Source organism: Aulostomus chinensis, chromosome 22, assembly GCF_037954235.1.
Source record: "Aulostomus chinensis isolate RoL2024-O1b breed Wild chromosome 22, RoL_Achi_v1.0, whole genome shotgun sequence".
Taxonomy (NCBI): Eukaryota; Metazoa; Chordata; class Actinopteri; order Syngnathiformes; family Aulostomidae; genus Aulostomus; species Aulostomus chinensis.
The window spans coordinates 13,923,166-13,943,055 of record NC_141341.1 but is presented as its reverse complement, the minus strand read 5'-3'; the positions used below and the strand labels follow the sequence as shown (position 1 = coordinate 13,943,055).

Genomic DNA, 19,890 nt, shown 5'->3' with positions numbered 1-19,890 from the left:
CAAAAAGGGTGATCATGTCTTTGCAGCCTGCTTCCTCTCAAATGATTGTGAGGAAATTTTAAATGGCTGACATTGATGAGTAAAATAAACATTTCCATAGCAACAGTGTGCTCCACCGATCTGACATGTTGCTGTTTGGTGGTGGGAATTGGTAATGTTAATTTGGGCAGAAGACCCAAGGGAAGGAAAAAAAGTTAAATACTGGACTGTGGGTACTGTTGTACTTGTCTGATTGCTGGTTGGACGGTTACGACATTATGGCTGACAGTCAACTCCTCAGTGGAGAATATGAACGGAACATTGTCCCAGAACCTCGCTGTCGAGCTGGACTGATGAGTTGTAGCTAATGGTTTTGTTCTACAGGAAATGTGCATAAAACAGGATCAGTACCTCTCCAGTATCGTAGACCCAGACCCGGCCTTCTGAGTCCCCCACAGCCACCTCCTTTCCTCCGGACGACCAGCGGACCCTGTTGAGCGCCGACGCCCCTTCAATGGTGACGCTAGCAGTTGGTACCTGGTGGATGAAGAACGACGATGTTACAGCCCATTTATACACTCAACGCGGAACGTTCCGGAACAAGACTGCAAATCGTGACGAGCAAACTGAAACTGGCCAAACTGAATTGTCCTGTTAAGTTTCCCATTGAAAATAAGTGAAAATAGTGTATCAAAGTTTAACACAAAGGTATCTCTACATGCCATGTGCAGGGAAAAAACAGGCCCCCCTTTTTTTTGCTTCTGTTTGTTCTTTCAGTTGTGGATAAATGCAGCCTGCTAAATGTGAACGTGAGTCAGTTCCAAACCAGTTACGTGAGGTCCTAAACCGCTCGAATCCAATGCACATTACATTTCTAAATGTGACATAAAGATGAACACCGTGTACCTTGAGTCAGTATTTAATGACCTAATCCTCGTTCAGTTATTCTTAATATTTATTGGAAAAGAAGAGCACTGTGTCATTAGTGTAATTGACAGAATAAATTAAGAAAGTGCAACTTTATCCAAACACCCTGGAGGTTAGACAAACATAGCCGTCAAATTTACAGCGTCTCATTCAAACGTGGACTCACAAGGCTACCTACTGTACCACAGCCATGTCCATGTATGCTGTTGTGGCTACGCTGAGCTGCTCTTTAGTAAACATCCGCGCTCATGTTGCACCTTTTTAAAAAAAAAAAAAAAAAGGAAAAAAATAAAGAAGCGAGAAACATCTGCAGTGTTTCCATAAACTGTCGGTGACATGTGGCAGGCGAGTCTGACACATGTCACCAGCGGAGACAGAGGCCTTGGCATGGTGTCGCCTCACGCAGCCTGCATATTTAAAGCAGCGCTAACCACAGGCTGGCTGCCATTAGCCTGCTAGCTCACACTGCTGCACCTCAGTGGATCTGGATGGAGCACTTTCAGTTGACTGTATGTGTGTGTGTGTGTGTGTGTGTGTGTGCGCGCTGGAAATGAGAAACAGGCGCTCCGCACTTCTCTGTTAATGTTGTTATGACTGTGTGTTTTTAATATGATGGCAACAATGGAAGTCTGTTGCTATTAGACTGTGTCTGAGTGAATGTGTGTGCATGTGTTGGTTCATCCATTTGTGTGTGTGTGTGTGTGTGTGTGTGTGTGTGTGTGTGTGTGTGAGAGCAAATGTTTCTCATAAAGTACATTGTTAGCTGAGTTAGACCATCGATAATGAACTCTTCCTCTGGTGGAGAAAAGGCCCCTGTTGAGGAAACCATGGGAATCTCGTCATCTGCGCGGCAGAGGGAAGACCCGCCGCTGGTGATGACATCAGCGGATGAGAGCGTGGAAAAGATTAGACAAGACAATGCAGCGTAAAAGGTAAGCTGAGTTCTGTGTGTGTGTGTGTGTGTGTGTTTGAAAGGACCAGAAGAAATGGAGCATTATGAGCGAGGGAGGAGAGCATCTGCAGAGACTTGTATTAAGGCATTGTGGGTGTTGTCGCCATGGAAACCAAGAGAGCGGGAGAATGGAGGATCCTTTTATCCCTGCTTTTTACCTGGGCGATGAAAGGTTTAGTACTCACTCCCACATCACACGAACAGTCTCAGTTGCTTTCACTTTATGCAACTTTCCTCCTCTCCTTCAACAGCTGTTGTGTTAGCTTAGCTTAGCATGAGCAAGTCACGGCTCCCTGCTAATGTCCCTCTGTCACCTTTTTCTTGTCTTTATTAGTTGAGCGTCAGCAGGTGTCCAGTGCTAATCTAAGCTAACCTGCTGCTGTGCTCTCGATTTAGAGGTCATGTGACATCACACTGAGTATTTCCCAAAATGTTGAACTGTTTCTTAAGGTGATAACACGGCCTGTAGTAAACAATGCCCTGGAGGAGGTCTGACAGGCCACTGCAGGGTAAACAGGTGTAATTCATAACATTAACGAAGGCCAGGTGAACCTGCTGATGTTACGCCTGTGGGTATCTGCTGCTCATAAGATGACCAAAACCGTTCTTTGACTTACTTTATGTTATATAATAATCTTGCATGTAGAACCTGTCTTTCTTTGACTCGATTTAATCAATTAACCCCATCAGCATCTGACACGGCGAGCGCGTGGGTGGTGTCCTGAGGAAGTGTAATGCTGAGGTTGTGGGTCTCAGGTTTGAGGGTGGGAGATGACAGTCAACAACTGAGACAACAGTCAGCATAGATAGAAATCAAAGTCAGATCGTAAATGAGTGCCTGAGATGGTCATCAGCGGGGTTTGGTGTTGTCACACAGCCCATGGCCCCGTCCCTCGAACAGGGGGCACTGCACTAGTATTTTAAGTCTTTGGTGTTGCTGGGAAACTCAACTCCAGGCTTTAACCTTCTTTTTGATGACTTGTGGCGCTGTGCTTGTGGTCTCCAGCACGTTTGTGCTCTTCAGCAAGGGACAGAACGTGGGAGGGAGATGGGATGAGGTGTTGGGGTCCTGAGGCTGCATGAACTTTGAATAGAGGTTGGAGGAATGTTAAGGGGTGGGACCCAGGATGAGGCGATGTCACCCAGTGTGATTTAAAGCTGGGACTCTGGGAAACGCCCACGGGGGAATCTTGAATCATGTGTAGAGGGGCTGTGGGAGGGAAGGGTTCAGCAACAGGCCCTGAGGGGACACACACACACACACACACACTAAGGAGCACCCATCATGGCAAACATGCGCACCTCGGTGTCATTGTTGAGGTTCCACAGGTCCAGGCGGCCCATGCCGTCCACGGCAGCAAAGATGGCAGGATGCACAGGTGACCACATGACATCATAGACATAGTCGGCGTTGTCCTCGAATGAGTACAGAGGTTTGTTGTGCTGAAAAACAGAGACTAGTTGAGATATGATGACGTGTGTGGAGAAAAAGAGTTAGGGATTAAAGTAGATGACACATAAGAGATAGAGAGAGGGAGGGTGAGAGAGGGAGGGTGAGAGAGAGAGAGAGGGAGGGAGAGAGAGAGAGAGAGAGGGACTGGAGCGAGTGAGCGTCAGACAGAGTGGCGCTGCCTCAGCCTTGGGGCCTGTCTGGGTGCAGGGCCTAATTAAAAAGCCTCGCACATTCACACAGCACCATAAAACTGCTGGGAGAGATGAAAGGCAGGGCCCCTCCACAAGGTGTACTGTAACCTCAGCACAACAGCTGTCTGGGACAGAGATGGGACGGGATGAGACCAAGAGCAGGGGCGGACCGTGGACACAGAGGAAGAGGCTCTGGAAACAGGATGTGTGTGTGTGTGTGTGTGTGTGTGTGTGTGATTGACGTAGATATTAATATTTGAAAGTATTAAATATTGAAGCACATTGGTCTCAGCAGGTTGGTGGTTGGCCCCGGCTCCTCATGTCCATATGGGGATGTGTCTTTGAGCAGGACACTGAACCCCAAATTACTCTTCCAACTGTTCCTATGACCTAGAAGCGCCATCTTTAATGAGGATCCCTGAGAGCGGTCCTGAAAGAATTTGGACTACATTACACAAAACTTGTCAGTGCTCTCTGGTGGACGAAACTGGAGACACTCCCAGCAATGTGGTGGAACTGGCAGATTCTGGTGTTGTGAAGTAGCTGATAATATCATTCAAAGGTTACTAATAACTCGGAGGATTAAGGTCATCTGCATGATGCTGGCCCTTGAACTGTGACCCCGGGGGAGCACTGCCCTTCTCAAACCCAGCCAACAACTGATGGCTTCTGCTGGTGCCGGAGGATCAATGAATCAGTTTGGATTTCAAATTTGTCAAAAGCATTGACCCCAGTGTGTGTCTGCCCTCTGCCTTGATATTCCTATTAATGGTTATAAAGCTGCTCTTAGAGTGTGAGTCTATGTCCATCTCTGAGTGTGTGTGTGTGTGTGTGTGTGTGTGTGCGCGCGCGTGCGTCCATCTCTGAGTAGGTGGTAGGATTCCAGAAGCTTACCAACTGCATTCCCCACAGGTAAAGTGGGAGGAGTTGAGGAGAGGAGACAGGTTGGCTGGAGGAGCAAACGAAAGAATGTGCTCGCTCTCTCTCTCCATCATTCTTTCTTGTTGCGCTGAGAGCTGCGGTCCGACTGTTATTTAAGACTTAAAGTTTCCAGACTCCCAAAGCCTTTGTTTTATTTAAGTTTATGTATGTGTGCTGCGACGTAAGCAGACACGATACGACTGTCTAGAGCTGTGAGGTTACGAATGGCGCTTATTGTGACTGACATTGCATTATGAATTATATTACAGGGAATTTACACTTTGAGCATTATTCTCATTTTAATTCAAGCTTTGATGTAAAAGCAGCATCTCTGTGGCGCTACCACAGTTAATTACAAATTTAAAAAGGCTAATTTCATCATTCTTGAACAAATATCGCACCTTCCATGAGGCCTGCCCCCTTGAATGATAATAATCTGCTTAATCTTTCACCAGGTCCTAAAATTCCAGCAAGGCATGATTTAAGAGAGCAGATGAGGAGAAGACAGTCCTCTTTGAGGCGACTGATTGTTCAGGTGATCAACTACCACTTTACTGTCATCCGTCTGTTATCTTCTGTCTTCATGATACTGTGATTTCAGTAAATCAGCAGCAGCAGCGAGTCTTCACACTAATCTTAAAATCAAGTTTAATCCTGGCGGCGCCACACCTTCAGTAACTGTGTGTCATTATCTTTGCTGCGCTGAGAAGTTGAGGATCCCGTGGTAGGTGTGAACGGAGGAGACCAGCGCAGGTACGCTGGTCGAGGCCGGGACTCGTGCCCACGCGACCCACGAGGACGCAACCGCAAAGAGATGAACCGTAGTTGCCACATTCTCAATGTTAATGATGCAGCGAGCACACTGAGGAGCGCCGTCTCGTCACAGTGTGTCACACATCAGCCTGAAGTCCTCACCCATGTTTTTCAAATATCTGCCTGGTCCTGAACAAAACACCTGACCTGACAGTCGTCTGGGTCCTTGATTAAGTCGCAGGATAAGTAGGAGTGGAATGATAATGTTCTGTCCCATCACTTTGCAGGCGCTGGTTTTGGGGTCAAGAGAGCGAGACGGTTTCTGCACAATCATAAACCCACTCCCAGCCGGCGCGACGTCTTCACACTCTAAATACTTTCACTAACCACAATATTTGCACCGCTGTGTACAAAAACACCAGCAGGCTTCTGTGTGACGGCCCTTTTTGAACTGTGAGGGGGAACGTGTGAACGCGGGGAGAGTGGGACGCCAGTTTGTGTCGTTGTGACGGCTGTGATTGGTGGGCGGGAAGCAGCCGAACCCCCCCTTCCCCAGGGGGATTTTGGGTAAGCAAAGGGAGCTTGCTTAAGGTGAGGCGTGTGTGGTGCGTCTATGTTTGCGCACACAAACACACACTCAGGTATTCGGCCTGCCCACACACAAATATGGGTTAGGTGGGATAAGAGACAGACGTACATTCCTGCGGTGCCCCTCAAAGGAAAGGGAATTCCCAAATCCTGAAACATAACACACGTTCCTGATGAAAATCCACAGAAATGTTTAATATGTGTCACGGGACCCTTCGCCTTAGACTTATGGACTGTCTGCATGCAAACATCTTTACTACCTGTCTCAGTGTGGAGGCTGGAACTGGATCCTGCATATTATCCACTATACATTATGGATTTTCTTCCCTCTCAACAGCTCGGCTCTGATTTCTGCCTGTGTTTGCTGTTTGACCCCCTGCTCATGTTGATCTCTCTGTCCGTCACTGTTAGCATCAACGTCCACCGTGAACCGCAAGATGTTTGAGTCTTTCACATTCTGCTTCTCTCTCTTTATTTCTTTCAATCCTTCCCCTTGGCCCTCACTGATACTTCTACTACGACTGCAGCCCCTGCTGACAACCCCATTTTATTCCTACTCTACTTTGATATCTTCTTCTGTAGTCATTCAAAGAGAATCTTTACAACTCAAGTATTTGACTTCGAATACAATTTTTTCAATTTATAGGTGATGTAACTGATTAAAACTCTTGTTCAGCATCTCATAAAGTTGTTGCTGCAGTCTGTTGTTCAAGCTCTCCAGCGACTGAGCGATGTCGGAGGGTTGATGTTTGTTGGAACGAAATTAAAATCGGATTTGTTCATGGTGGATTCTCGGGCCTCTTTTAGCTGTAGCTAGTTTATTATTCCTTTAAGGAAATGCTCTCCGAGTGGTTTCAAGTAGGCCGATCTACCGCGGAAGTCTGATCCCTTACAGTGTAAACAAAGCCTTGGGGGAGGGGGGGAATTTCTGAATTAATTGTGTAAAAAAAAAATTAAAAAATGAAGCAACAAGTTTAATCATAAGCTGACGATAAATGACACCATTGTTTGTGTGGAGGATGATTTCTCCTCCAAGTCACAACCGTACAGCCGCAGCTCCCTGTGAGGCTGTCAAGCTGGTCGGTTTATCACCAATACACCGGCTATTGATCAGCCTTTAAAGTGCAGACTTTTATTAACAGGTGTTAACAGCTGGCAGGCTCAATTTCAGGTCAGAATGATAAGGTTCCCTCCTTCCTAACTGGCCAGTAATCAGTGCTACAGCCGCTTCGTCTAATAATACGGGACAATAATACTGTGTCCATTTGCTCCGTCTCGTACCCACCAAGATCCACCCAGCAACAGCCCTCAGCCGGCCTGCTGCCTCCCAGACCTCCAGTGCACTCTCCTCCCAACTCACCACTTCATTCTCTCTCACACACATTTTCTCTTTTTGCAACCTGTCTACGCTACAATCAACCCCCCACAAGTCCCCACCTCTCTCTCTCTCTCGCTCTCACACACACACACACACACACACACACACAAATACCAACCTTAGTGCTCCAGAGTTTGACAGTCCAGTCGAAGGAGGATGTGATGAAAAGGTGGGAAAAGTCAAGGGTGCCCACTGCATTGTGACAGCTGATACCCGTCACCGGCCCCTGGTGGCCCTCGAACATCTCACAGATACCTGCCTTACTGGAGAGAGAGAGACCAGTAGGTTACACCTGGAACCACAACACTTCCACACGGTTTCAGTCACTAAAGATAAGAGCAGAGGGAAACGCAGAATTCCTCAAGTTAAAGGGGGGGGGGGGGGAATCATCTAATTCATTAAGTGTGAAAATCAGTGATTATTTCACGATTCTGAAGCACTTTGGCTTGTTCAACATCTTCTTTCATTTCCTAGTGGTCTCCCTTTGACTTATTCAAGGGATTTGTGAGCTGTTTTTCATGTGAATTCAAAAGTTGTATTTTCTCAACAGGTGCACGATGGTGTACAATGGTGCTGCATTATGCAGGAGAGCCCAGCCTGGTCCCCGTGGCGACCAGGAAGCAGTTCATTAGGTGAAACTCTTTAAATGACAAAAAAATAAAATAAAATAGCTAGCACATGCAGTGTGGTTTTTTTGCAGCTAAAAAGCCACGTTATATATGGATGGATCATTTTATCGAACGTTGATGATGTCAGCAAGCGGCGTGAGACCTGGTGGCGACCAACGACGCTCCACCAGCGTCCAGGAAGCAGGATATCTGAGCATCTGATAACAGCGCCTAGTAACTAACAAGGGTGGAGACACAGTTGTCCACGTTTGTCTCGTCCTCTGACACACAGCTCTTCCTGCACCAAACCTCCGACGTGCGTCCCGATCGATATTGTCATGTGAGATTTGGTACATATACGGATCACAGGCTGGTCGTATCAATCCTGAGAGGTACGTCAAATGTATTTCATTATAGCTGTTTGATGTCCTGTTTTATGCAATGGTCAAACACGGATAAACTGGGTAAAAATCTTTGACTTTTAAATGTTAAAAATAGAATTACGAAGTTCATATTTCACTTCCTGAAATGCGTGAGAAAATCTGCAAATGTCATCAATCATTAAATGTAACATTTGAGAAAACTTTTACAACGAAAATAAAAGTCTTAATAGAAGTAATTAATTATTAGCTCAGTTTCACTGTATTCCAGACATTCCAATACTGTGTGTGTGTGTGTGTGTGTGTGTGTGTGTGTGTGTGTGTTTATCCACCAACCTGCCATGTCTGGATGCAGTGTACACAGTGCCCTCCTCACTCCCCACCACATAATTGTTAACGTCCCCAGTTGGGAAGGCCATGCCTGTCACCGCCACCGGTTTAGATTTATTATACACCAGTTCCATGGTCTCCTACACACACACACGTTAATATACACGTATTATGTCATATCCACTTATGAAATACCATTCTAACCACGGTTGCATCTATCTTGACAGGGAGTCATTGAAGGAGGCGTCCTATGAGACAGCGTGCTGGGGGAGGAGGGTGTCGTGCACCTGAGGCTGGGAGAGCATGTCCAGACTCCAAGAGCACATCCTGCCGTCTGTAGACACAGTGATCAGGTTGTTGGCATTTTGGGTGCCCACCACGTTGACACAGTACACAGGGTGCTGCAGACGAAGACCAGACACAGAGGGGGGAAAGAGACAGATTTATTTAGCAGAACAGATGTTTGATGAGGATTCCACTGTCATTCATGGCCGCTCTGTGTTGAGGGCACGTTGGCTCCTTGTAAGAATAGTTTTTCCTCTTTGTAAACAAAAGCACGAGATCAGTATCAATATTCTATGTCATGTAATAGTAGCACCTAAATTTAATCTAAAATGATATCGAACAGAACATGTTTATGATGCTTCCATGCTAGTATGACAGATAAAAGCTTCAGTGATAAATTTCTACCGCTTCTCCTGTTAAGGGTTGCGGGGGGTGGAGCCTATCACAGCAGCTTTCGGGCGAGAGGCGGGGTTCACCCTGGACAGGTTGATACATTTCTATTCATCGAGAGATTATAATGTAAATAATTACAACATCCAAGTGAATATCGCTTATCGTGAAAAATATATACTAATGATAATCGTGGTACTTTACTGAAGTAGGTTCATGAATGCAGGACTTTGAACAGTTTTATCTGTTTTCCACATTAACAAAAGTCAAATTTTGTCATTGCAGTTATACAAAACATGAAGAAATGTTTTTAGCATTACGCTCAGACAGCAGGGAGAACAAATGGTCTGCAATATCATGAAGTAATCGTTCACATCTCTGAATGATCACACCATGTGTCACAAACAGCCATGATTTGTTTTCCCTCCCAAAGTCAGAGGGGATGTTGTGGTGGGTATTGTCTCAGTTTGGTCTTCAATCTAATCCTCCGTTCTCTCATTGACCTGCTTCTTTATCAGTGCTGTGTGTGTGTGTGTGTGTGTGTGCGCGCGTGCGCCCGTGTGTGTTTGTGAGAGAGAGAGAGAGAGAGAGAGAGAGATTCACCTCCTGTGTGGTCAAATAGAGCAGAGGACATAGAAGCTCATGTGAACATCGAGGACGACAAAATGCAGAATAGTTTTTCTTGTCATTCGTATCTGATGGGAGTAAAAAAAACACACTCATGTTGTGTCTGGTTCTGTGTCTCATGAAGTGGTGTCCTATGATTTAGTCACACTGAGTAAAGAATAGTCCAACAATGAGACCACATGGCCCTGCAACATCAACAAATGGTTGATAGCTGGTTCAGAACCGAGCCTCTTCATGACGTTATTACAGATACTTTGTGGTCCTGTTGATCCTGCAGACTCACAGGCCAGTGTGAACTTAATGGTGACTTTACATTTGGGGGATGTGCTACTGCACAAACCCAGAGGAGTGAGTGAAACCATGCCATTACTGGCCAGTAATTGATTTGTGTACCAGGCCACACAAAGAATCCTTTCAGCAATCAGCACCATGCTAAGCTGGCTGGACTCACGAGGCTGGACCAGAGAGTCCGCCTCATTATTAGAGTCCACAGCCGCTTTAAACTTACAGCACGGACGGCAGTGTGTGTGTGTGTGTGTGTGTGTGTGTGTGTGTGTGTGTGTGTGTGTATACACACCCTGTGTAGCTATGATTACTATCGAGTGTGAGTCTTAAGATAATGCCAGTGTATGTTGGTCAGTCATTGGTTAAGGGTCAGTGAGTTCATTGGAGAATGTCGACCGAGCTTTGCTTTCAGTAATGTCTAGAGTTTATCTGCTCCAGGGCATTTGTGTGTGTGTGTGTGTGTGTGTGTGTGTGCCTCTCTTCTGTGAGAATTGTCAGTCTCTGCACTGCAGGGTTCACATATTACTCATTTAGGATAAAATTACTTCTACCTGGTGCCTAACAGTTCAGTATCAATTCAGTCTGAGTGGAATTCTATTATTTCTGAGAAAGTTGTTTTCTAGGAGAGGATCCAGACGTAGCTGCAAGGCTAACCTCTTGAGCTTTCGAGACACAGATGTCACACCAGGCTCACTGTATCTGCTGCTGCCATCTATCCGGCGATCCCTAAACGTGGTCTTGGGATAGCATGTAACATGGCTGACACCAGCTGGCACCAGCCTTCCAAAGCTACTGGTGGAAATGCGCATCATTCCCTTTCCCTTATTTGCATCATTTTCTCGGTCCACTAAAAAATTCACTTCAGAAATGAATGATAACTCGACTGTTTTGAAAAGCAACATTAAAAAAAACAACCTTAACACAGATGTGGTCTTTCCAAATGTGTGTTAACGCTGCATGAATGCAATGAGTCAGACTAGACTCGTGTATGCTGTATATCATAGTGATCATGAGGGCACCCCTACAGTGTGTGCAGCAGCAGACAGCGGAGTCCTCTGGACGGGGGTCCGACGATGACTACGGTTGTCCCATAAGACGATCTGCCCCGAGTAAGTCCCCCCCACCACAAGGTTTGGATGGAACCTGGCGAAGCCCACCGACACCACCGGAGACTGGGGAGAGAGAAGATGACGGCGTATTAGTCTGGGGTGACAAGGGTTCGTGGGAAAGGGGACGATGCCCCACTAGGAAGGAGATGGTGAGAGTAGAGAGATGTGCTGAGGAGAGCAAAACACTAAGATGAACTGAGAGCAGTAACGCTTGATGGAGCGCGGGTGAGAGTGATCAACGCTTCATGATGGGTGGCAGACATGAGGCGATAGATGGCAATGGGGATGATGAGTTTGGCAGCGGTGAGGGTCCGGCGGGGAGAGGAGAGAGGGGTGACGCTGGGGTGGAGACCAGACAAAGAGGAGAATTGTAACCCTCTTTTCCCCAGCCGTTTCACATTACAGCATCAAAACCCCAGCGGCCACTGGAGCGCTCACTGTAGCCTCCATCATGACAAGCGCACCCTTTAAACCCCCCCCCCCCCCCCTACACATACACATACACACACACACACACCTCCCAATGTGTTTATTGAGTTTTGGTTCCTCTTCAGTGGTTGTCCCATATGCGCTTCTGGGTGCAGCAGCTAGTTCTCCCTGACCAAGAGCCAGCCAAGCATCTATTCTGAGGAGTTATGAGAAAATGTTCCAGCATCAGAGCGCGACAGCAGCGGCCCGAGGTGTGATGCATGGACAGACTCAAGCCTCCATTGAGGAGACCGCCAGAATCATGCAGGAATGATTCACAGGCAGCACAAAGTCAACAGACATTGCATAAGGTCAAATCACGATTAAGAACAAACACATTTAAAACAACGTAAGCATGCATAGTGAATAAAGTCTTTTTGCCATATAGTCATACATTTTGTTAGGCAGCAGTCTTTGGATAGTTTTCAGTTTTTAGATACTGTGTATTAGTTTTTTTTTCTCATCAGAACAAAAGTTGTGAGTCATTTTTGCTGATACTCTCACACAACAGGGGTCAGTCAACACATTGGTCCAAGGGCCACACACATACAGAACTTTTTAATACGTGTGTATTTAATACAATCCCTTTCTTTTGACTGATGATTGGCAGTTACCCGGTCTATTGTTGTCACCATTGCGCATGTTGAAAGTAGAACACAATGCTCAGTGAGAGCGTGTGGAAAGATTATGAATACCATCAATCTGAGTAACGGAAGTTGTCCTCTCTCTTGCGTCTCACTGGTCACATTCCATTTATAAGACTTGAGAGAATTAGTTTCAGCTTCGCTCATCAGTAGAGTTGATCGATCATATTGGGCTCTTAGATAATCTTCATTTGGGATTTGCGTTTCACAGTCATGACGGTCTCGGAGCATTTTTCTCTGCTGTCTACCTGCCTGCTGTGACAAGGTAACAGAGCCCTGGAGGGCCACTCTGCCCCCGGCTGCACGGAGCGGCTCGGTGACAGCTGCTGTATCCAGCGTACAGAGAGAGATGCTGCAGGCCAGATGGGAAGCTTGGCAGGCTGGATGTGGGCCGCGGGCCACCATTTGATGATCCCTGCACTAAATGTTGTACAAGGTAAAAAGCAAGTGTTAGTGAAAGTGAACCCTGCTGGATTTAGCATGAGGAAGATCCTGAGACAACCTACAAGTCTGCAGGAATATTACGTGTCCTCTCATTTCCGTCTGCACCCCAGTCACTGTCTCTCTCTCGGTCCCTTCCACCACCACACCATGTGCTGAGCGGCCAACTCCAAACCCGAATTCATTTTGAAAGGAGACTGGAAAACAAACCAGAGGGAAAGAAAACACAGCGTGCTCTTTCTCTCTCTCTTTCTGGTTTCTTCTGAGGAGTCACTGGTTCCAGAGGAATGGCTCGGGAGTCGCTTCAGATGTCAGGACTCAAAATAAACTCAACTTTAGTGGTAAAAATAAAGTCGCTCATAAGGCTGCCCTAAGGAGGCCCTCTAAGAGAGGTTTATTTCCAGTTAGATAAAAAGATACATTGATGATATACATCAAGAGAGGTTGGACATAAGAAAAAAAAAGTTGTAGGCTATTATTGAAGTTACACTGTTGTTACAAATGTTTTTAATGTTTTGAATATTTCCCGTATAGTAAAAGGCATCTGCAATAGTTTACGTGTGTGTGTTGCACAGCCGTGGAAGGTCAGCTGAGATGGTGACCTTGACATATTTGACCTCCTGACTTATTAATGTCTGTAGTGACGACTCCAAGTTCAATGATCTACACACCGAGGCTTCAGAGTGAACTTGACCTGAGGTCTGAGGGCGTGTTCACACCCACCTTCATGGGATCTTTGGACTTTTCACTCTGGTCCGAACCATAATAGCAGGTGTCAAACGTGCCTTTGGCCGCGGTTCTGACCAAAGCAACAACATTTGGCCCCACCTACTGTAAAGACGGGTTTGGTCCAGATTGGGCTCCTTTGTAGTGAAACGAGTAAGACTTCTGGATGGTTCAGATGTTTGAACAATGACAGGAAGTTGAGGCAGGATGCAGTCACCCAAGGATGGAGACAAAACACCCAGAAGACAAGCAGCACATGGAGAGAGGAGGCGACGAAATGAAGGGAATCGAAAACACAACTAATGCCGTCGGGTGACACCACCCCTCTAACTGCATCAAATCTATGCTTCTGTCCTTTGCTTTCCTGGCTCTAATAGTCACTTCTATACCACGTAACACCAGGTCAACTAGGCCAGGCATATTTAATTAAAGACCAGCGTCGTGATTCGCTCGGAGGTTGACGCTCCCATCCTTTCAGGCAGAGTTTCTGACACCCTTTTCTTCCCACAATGCTCTGTGTTTTGTGGTTTTCAGTATACAAAGTCAGATTCGTGTTCTGCGTGGTTGTCTTTTTCTTCTCCTCCTTCCCAATCGGCATTATCTGCTCAAGTGATAATTATTTATACGCCGTAAAAGTATCAACTTCTCGTTTTATTGTATAGATCACCTTTAAACACCAACCTCCATCTCTTCATTCTTACAGTGAACACCAACAAGACCCAACTGCACTATCAACACCATCAAATATGAAACGTAAAGACTCATATCCACAAGCATAACAAAGACTCAAATCAGAAACATCCCTGCTCCCTCTCATTCCTCTGCCACGTATCAGCCTGAATAAACATCTCTACCCCACATGAGTAATGACAAAGAGAAGCCAAATCAAATCAAGAGACTCCTCGATTTGCTCCACATGTTAGGTTAACTCCTAAGCCCTATCAGTGTCCCCCATCTTAAGAGGGGAAATCCTGACTAAACTCTGAATCCCCTCTTTGAGAAACCACAGGTTATACCATCATGTGCTGTCAGGCTTAGAGAGGGAGCTACTGAAAATTAGGCAACTTTGTCCACATGCTGCACTTTGAGGCGTCTGCCAGCAGCGACTTGGCCTCCAGATTAAAGCCATTCTCCCTAAATGCTCCAAATCAAATGTCACATCAGCACATGTGTTTTGGAGTTTTATGCTATTTAAATGTACTGTGTGTCATTAGCTGTTTAAATAAGATCAATTTGTCCCGCGGTATAAGGAAGTTTATGATTTAAGCTCAGGGGGAGTTGGTTGACACTGTAGAGGGGGATTCATAATGTGAATGTCATGTAGGAAATTAATAACTTGAGTTCAGAGCTGAATTATGAGGAGCTGTGTTGTGTTTGACTGCACTATTTTTCTTCTCATTCATTATAAGCTGTATTCATTAATGGCTGGACCACATCTTTATTTTGCTGTCTATAAATGTTTCACAGCTAATATTTTTAATCAAATAGAAATGGACGCCTTTTATGCTTCAGCTCCACATGTGTTTTTCTTCGTGTCGCGGGACCAGTAGCACGAGCACCACGTCGTGCTAAATAACCCTCAACACCTCTCATGTTGGCATCTCCTTACCAGAGTCCATCTCCTTCTCATTTCCAAACTCTGAGTGACTGTGTGGCAGCTTCTCATCTCACATGCATCACGGGGTCAAAGACACCTGCCAGGTCATCTTTGACCGACCAGGATGCAGCAGGTGTGTGTGTGTGTGTGTGTATGTGTGTTTAGTATATCAGGGCTGAGATGAATTGTGGAAGTTTAGCAGTTCAACATTCTAGCAGTTAGAACAGCGGATTCCATTTCTCTCCTCAGGCAAGACTTACTGTGTGTGTGTGTGTGTGTGTGTGTGTGTGTGTGTGTGTGTGTGTGTGTGTCTCTGTGTGCAGTATCATCTACCGCTCACATAAGCACACAAGGCTAAGTGCTTCTGGCAGCCCTTATTATATTAATGGGAAGTGTTCTGTAGAGGATAATACACACATGGTAGGTCCTGATGAAAGATGGCACCCAGCGAGGGATTAGGGAGGTTTGAAGGAATGACAGAGAGAGAGAGAGAGAGAGAGAGAGAGAGAGAGCGAAACACTCTTTCCTTTGTTGCCTCCTCCACTCTTTCTTTGCTTCCTCAGGCAACAAACTGTTGCTGAAGTCAGCTTGGGAAAACAGAAATGGAGCTAGAGTGCCAGGGTGAGAAAGAAAGGAGGGGAAGGGGGTTGATACAGCCTAGCAGACAGTATACACCCCCCCCCCCCCCACCACACACACACACACACACACACACACACAGACACAAACTCGCACCGCACTCATCTGTTTTCCACTCTGCCCTTATCAGGACCAGATGGATCTGACTGTCTTCTCTTGCATCCCTGCATCTCCAGCTCCCTCCCTCCTACCCAACCATCCCTCTGGCTTCGCTCGTTTATGACACCCCACGGATTTTGTCACTCCGCGGTTTCTGGCAAGGAAGGAGAAATACCAATCAGAGTCTCCATTTCACCAGGCAAAGAATGAGGGCTTGACAGCGAAACGCATGAGGAGGAGGCTCTGAAAACACAAACAGGCCTTTCTCTCTCCTTCCTGGAGCTCTTCGACTACATCTTCTCTATCATGTTTGCGTGCATGACTTCATTTTCACTTAAGCTGTCCAGCGTTGGATTCATCATAGTTTATGAAAAACAATGTTCTCAGGGCTCCCTGGTGAGTTTGCAAATTTTACACCAATTTCTAACGAGGTGTGATACAAGCAAGCGGATGGGCAATTCTTTCAAATTTTTTCCCCCAAATCAGCTAACAGAATCTAGGCTAAGCGTTGTGTTACTTGTTAGAAAACTGCTCGCTGTGGTTCTGTTTTCTCAAAGATCAAAGCATTTGCTCTACTTCCAACACAAGTTTCCCCTCCACTCAGCTGTCAACAAGGAAGACGTATTTAAGACGTTGTGAGGCGACAACTTCTGCAATCTGCAGCACATTAAAATAAGCATCCTATCAAAAATGATGAGGTTTGGAATGAAATTAGTGTTTGCAAAGTGTGCAAATCATCAAAATAGTTATTCACTCGATGAAGGCTGATTTAAGATGTAGCTGAGGAAATTATCAAAATGTACACGAGTTTTGAAAAAATACCTTGCAACCTTCATTTGCAAAAGAGAGGAAAGACAAGCGAGGAACGGCTGAAATTTCAAAGCAACTTTTTTCATTTCGCCCACTGTTTCACTCATGAAGTCCTTTATAAAGGCTCACTGAGCCTTTGTTGGTAAAACAGGCCTCCATGTCAGATTCAAATACAACAACCTCTGACGTGTAGACTCAACGAAATGTAGGGAAAAAAAACAACAGAACACAAAATTCAACACTCAAAACGATCGTTTCCAGGGGAAGATATTTAATGTTACACGAGTCCTAACCCTCCTGCTGCTCACATAGTTATGGCGTTTCTCTGCTGAGCTTTCTGTACACAGAGCAGCATCGTCTATCAGTGTCACTCCACATGTTCCACCAAAGGTCTGTGAATAATGCTGCTGCACTGTTTCCAGCTCTCTCTACCCTCCCTCCTCTTTGCTTCTCCTACTTAACCTTTGTGGATGTGCCAAAGGCCTAGGGAGAGACGCGAGGCAGTGAGACACTAATGAAAATATGGCTGAGTTCAATGAGATATGACAGTAGCGGCGGGGGTTGGTACTGGGAGGCGTGTGGTTTGGGGGGGGTTCAGTGGAGGTTTTCAAGTCAAACGGGCCCTTTAATGTGGTGTGACTTTGCCCACTTGAGAGGCTGGTGTGAAGTTACAAGATTGGACCCAACTGGGACAGGGCGATGATGGGTCCAGCGGCTGGGACGGCCATGATGAGGGGAGGCACGCTCAACCAGTACGAGAATCCACAGCAGGGGCAGCCTCTTTCCTAAAATACAAACCCAACCCACACGCTCATGGGTCACACACATCCTCCACCAAGTCTCCAAGAGGATCATAAAGTTCTTCCTATTATACTGATCATATTTATTTCAGCTACTGAGTGATAATCCATCATTTTAACTAGCACATAATAGAAAGTAAAAAGGAACATCTCAAGCAATTGAAATGACTTAAAGGGGGGAATAAAACACAAACATTTAAAGATGTACCTGCATAAAAGCGTCTGTTCCCCTTGTGCTGCTCCAAGTGCATTGATAAGTCTGCAATCTAATTGCTCTGGCATTTGAGTCAAACTTCATGCGTACAAGCTTCAGGACCACAGTGTTCCCCGCGTTCCATAAACATGTGCCCAAGTGAGAAAAGCAAGAATCAGCGCAAGAAGCAGTGAGAGGAAAGGAAGAGTGAACACTGATATTTCAATCACATCTGTTTCTTCCACATGGGAGCATTAGTCAAACCAGAACCATGACTATTGCATTAGAGTGAAATGTTACAACACAGTTTACACTGCCAAAATCATGTTTGTGTGCAATCCTCATACTGCTAAATTCACACACACACACACACACACACTCTTTAAAAAAAACACCAACTTTTAAATGATAATGCAAAGACAACAAACCGCTGTGTTATATTTAATGCAAATAAACAAGGTTTTTATAGTGCTAGAACTTTATCGTTTCAAAATACTGCTCCTAAAAACTGCACCGAAAACAACTGAGAAAACAAACCAACGGTTAAAGCGAAAACATTTTAACACTGTGTAGGAGGCAGCATGGTTACTGCACCCATTCACTGCACACAGCCCAGGCAAGGAATATGGAAGTCTGACCTCACCAACCCATCTGAAACATGAACCCTTCTACAAGCAATAGCCTTATACAATAAAGCCCCCACTGAAGCAGACCTCAACCACAAACCCCAACCCTTCGATGCGACACAACACTGTCATTCTTTTGTATCTGAACACTCCCCCCACCCCACCCCCGTATACACCCACATACACATGCACAGTTCAACCATCTACCTATCCATCCATCAGACCAAAGCCGCTTCTGTGGGCACGTCTGGAAAAACAAAAATGGCTGCTAAAACGTCTCCGGGGGCCTGCCAACAGCAACAGTAAGTGCCTGCCAATACGACCCATGTATACGGTTGTGCGTGCACTGCATGTGTACAGTAAACAGTGGGTTTGTTTGATCGGGGATGCAAGGGGAGACCACGTGAGAGGTTTGTTCCTCTCTTCCTCCAGATGAAGAGGGGAGGTGAATGGTGAAAAGGGGAAAAAAGAGGAGAATGTATAGAGAGAGAGAGAAGGGGGGGGAGGCACCAGGCCCTGTGGTTTTGGGGGGTTAAATGGCAGAACATGCTCGCACATTAAGAGCTATCTGATCCGCGGCTAACTAGAGAGCCATGACTCTGTTTGCAAAAGACCCTGCAGAGAGAAAGAGAGACCTTCTCTCCTCCTCTAACCACTCCTGTGTACCTTTTCATCCAAATCCAACAGGAGACTTGAGAAACGGTGCCAAACTGCCTGTCTTTCTCTTGCTGCTCTTTTTTCTCTCTCTCTCCATTTTCCCCTCCACTGTTTGCAACTATTCCTACATCCCTGCTCTGTCTAATTCAACACTTCATCTAGCGCACATCTTTCCAGTAAATTCTTGCTTAAAACGAATTCCCGTATGTGTGTAAGTCTGTGTTTGTCTAAGCGGTTTGTGTGAGGAATCAACAACAATGACAATGCCTCTTGAGCTTATAGACTGTAATTTCCAAGTGTTCCAGAGCAAGCACATGCCAACGTGCTCCTGCCATTGTGTCTCCATTTTTGATAAAAATTTGCTACGCTGTATGAAAATAGTGACGAACGCCTACAATTAAACCTTCTCAATCCACAGATAAGTGGGAACTGAACTGTGCTGTTAATAAAGTCAGATGTCTTATATTTTGCAAGAGAACCACATGGAAAAACTCCTGAATCATACAGGATGCATAACTTTAATCACATCCATAAGACCACATGGTTTTCGGCAGCAGCAGAAATGACGGTGCAGGGAGACACTGGAGAGCTGAATGGAGACAGGAGGAGGAGGTCGACTTCATATAGAAACATTTGCATGCAGCGTGCAGTCTGCCGGAGCATGAGGTTGTGTGCGTGCGTGCGTGCGTGCGTGTGTGTGTGTGTGTGTGCGCGCGCTTAAAAAAAAGAAAGAGAAAATCAGTTTGAATGATGTGAGTACAGTGTGTGAGTGAACATCACTGCTAAGAAGTGAGGGGAATGCCTGAGACATTAAGCTGACTGCAGATGTATTCCCATATTTACAGTGATGTATATGATGCAGGAGTCGTAATTGGGAAACGCAGCACTGCTGACATCAGACACAGTATCAATGTGGGTGGGCCAACACACACATGTGGCAGCGTTGGATTAGGAAGTGGTAGGCCACATGATTTTACTACCAAGATGTCTCTATATGGGCTCGCCTGTCTCACAGGAGACGTGAAGCCCCCACA

At 45.8% G+C, this 19,890-nt stretch overlaps 1 protein-coding gene across 11 annotated transcripts in view; it reads right to left on the bottom strand.

The window, feature by feature from the left end:
* Nucleotides 1-19,890, bottom strand: part of dync1i1a (dynein cytoplasmic 1 intermediate chain 1a) — a 48,106-nt gene that overhangs the window by 2,040 nt on the left and 26,176 nt on the right. For all 11 annotated transcript variants that reach the window (XM_086193636.1, XM_086193638.1, XM_086193639.1 and 8 more), the window contains 6 exons: nucleotides 11,073-11,219; nucleotides 8,748-8,861; nucleotides 8,467-8,600; nucleotides 7,261-7,405; nucleotides 3,161-3,301; nucleotides 391-516 (listed from right to left, as the gene is read on the bottom strand). In XM_086193636.1, the coding sequence (XP_086049762.1) occupies nucleotides 391-516; nucleotides 3,161-3,301; nucleotides 7,261-7,405; nucleotides 8,467-8,600; nucleotides 8,748-8,861; nucleotides 11,073-11,219 (807 nt within the window). The remainder of the gene's footprint in view (nucleotides 1-390; nucleotides 517-3,160; nucleotides 3,302-7,260; nucleotides 7,406-8,466; nucleotides 8,601-8,747; nucleotides 8,862-11,072; nucleotides 11,220-19,890) is intronic.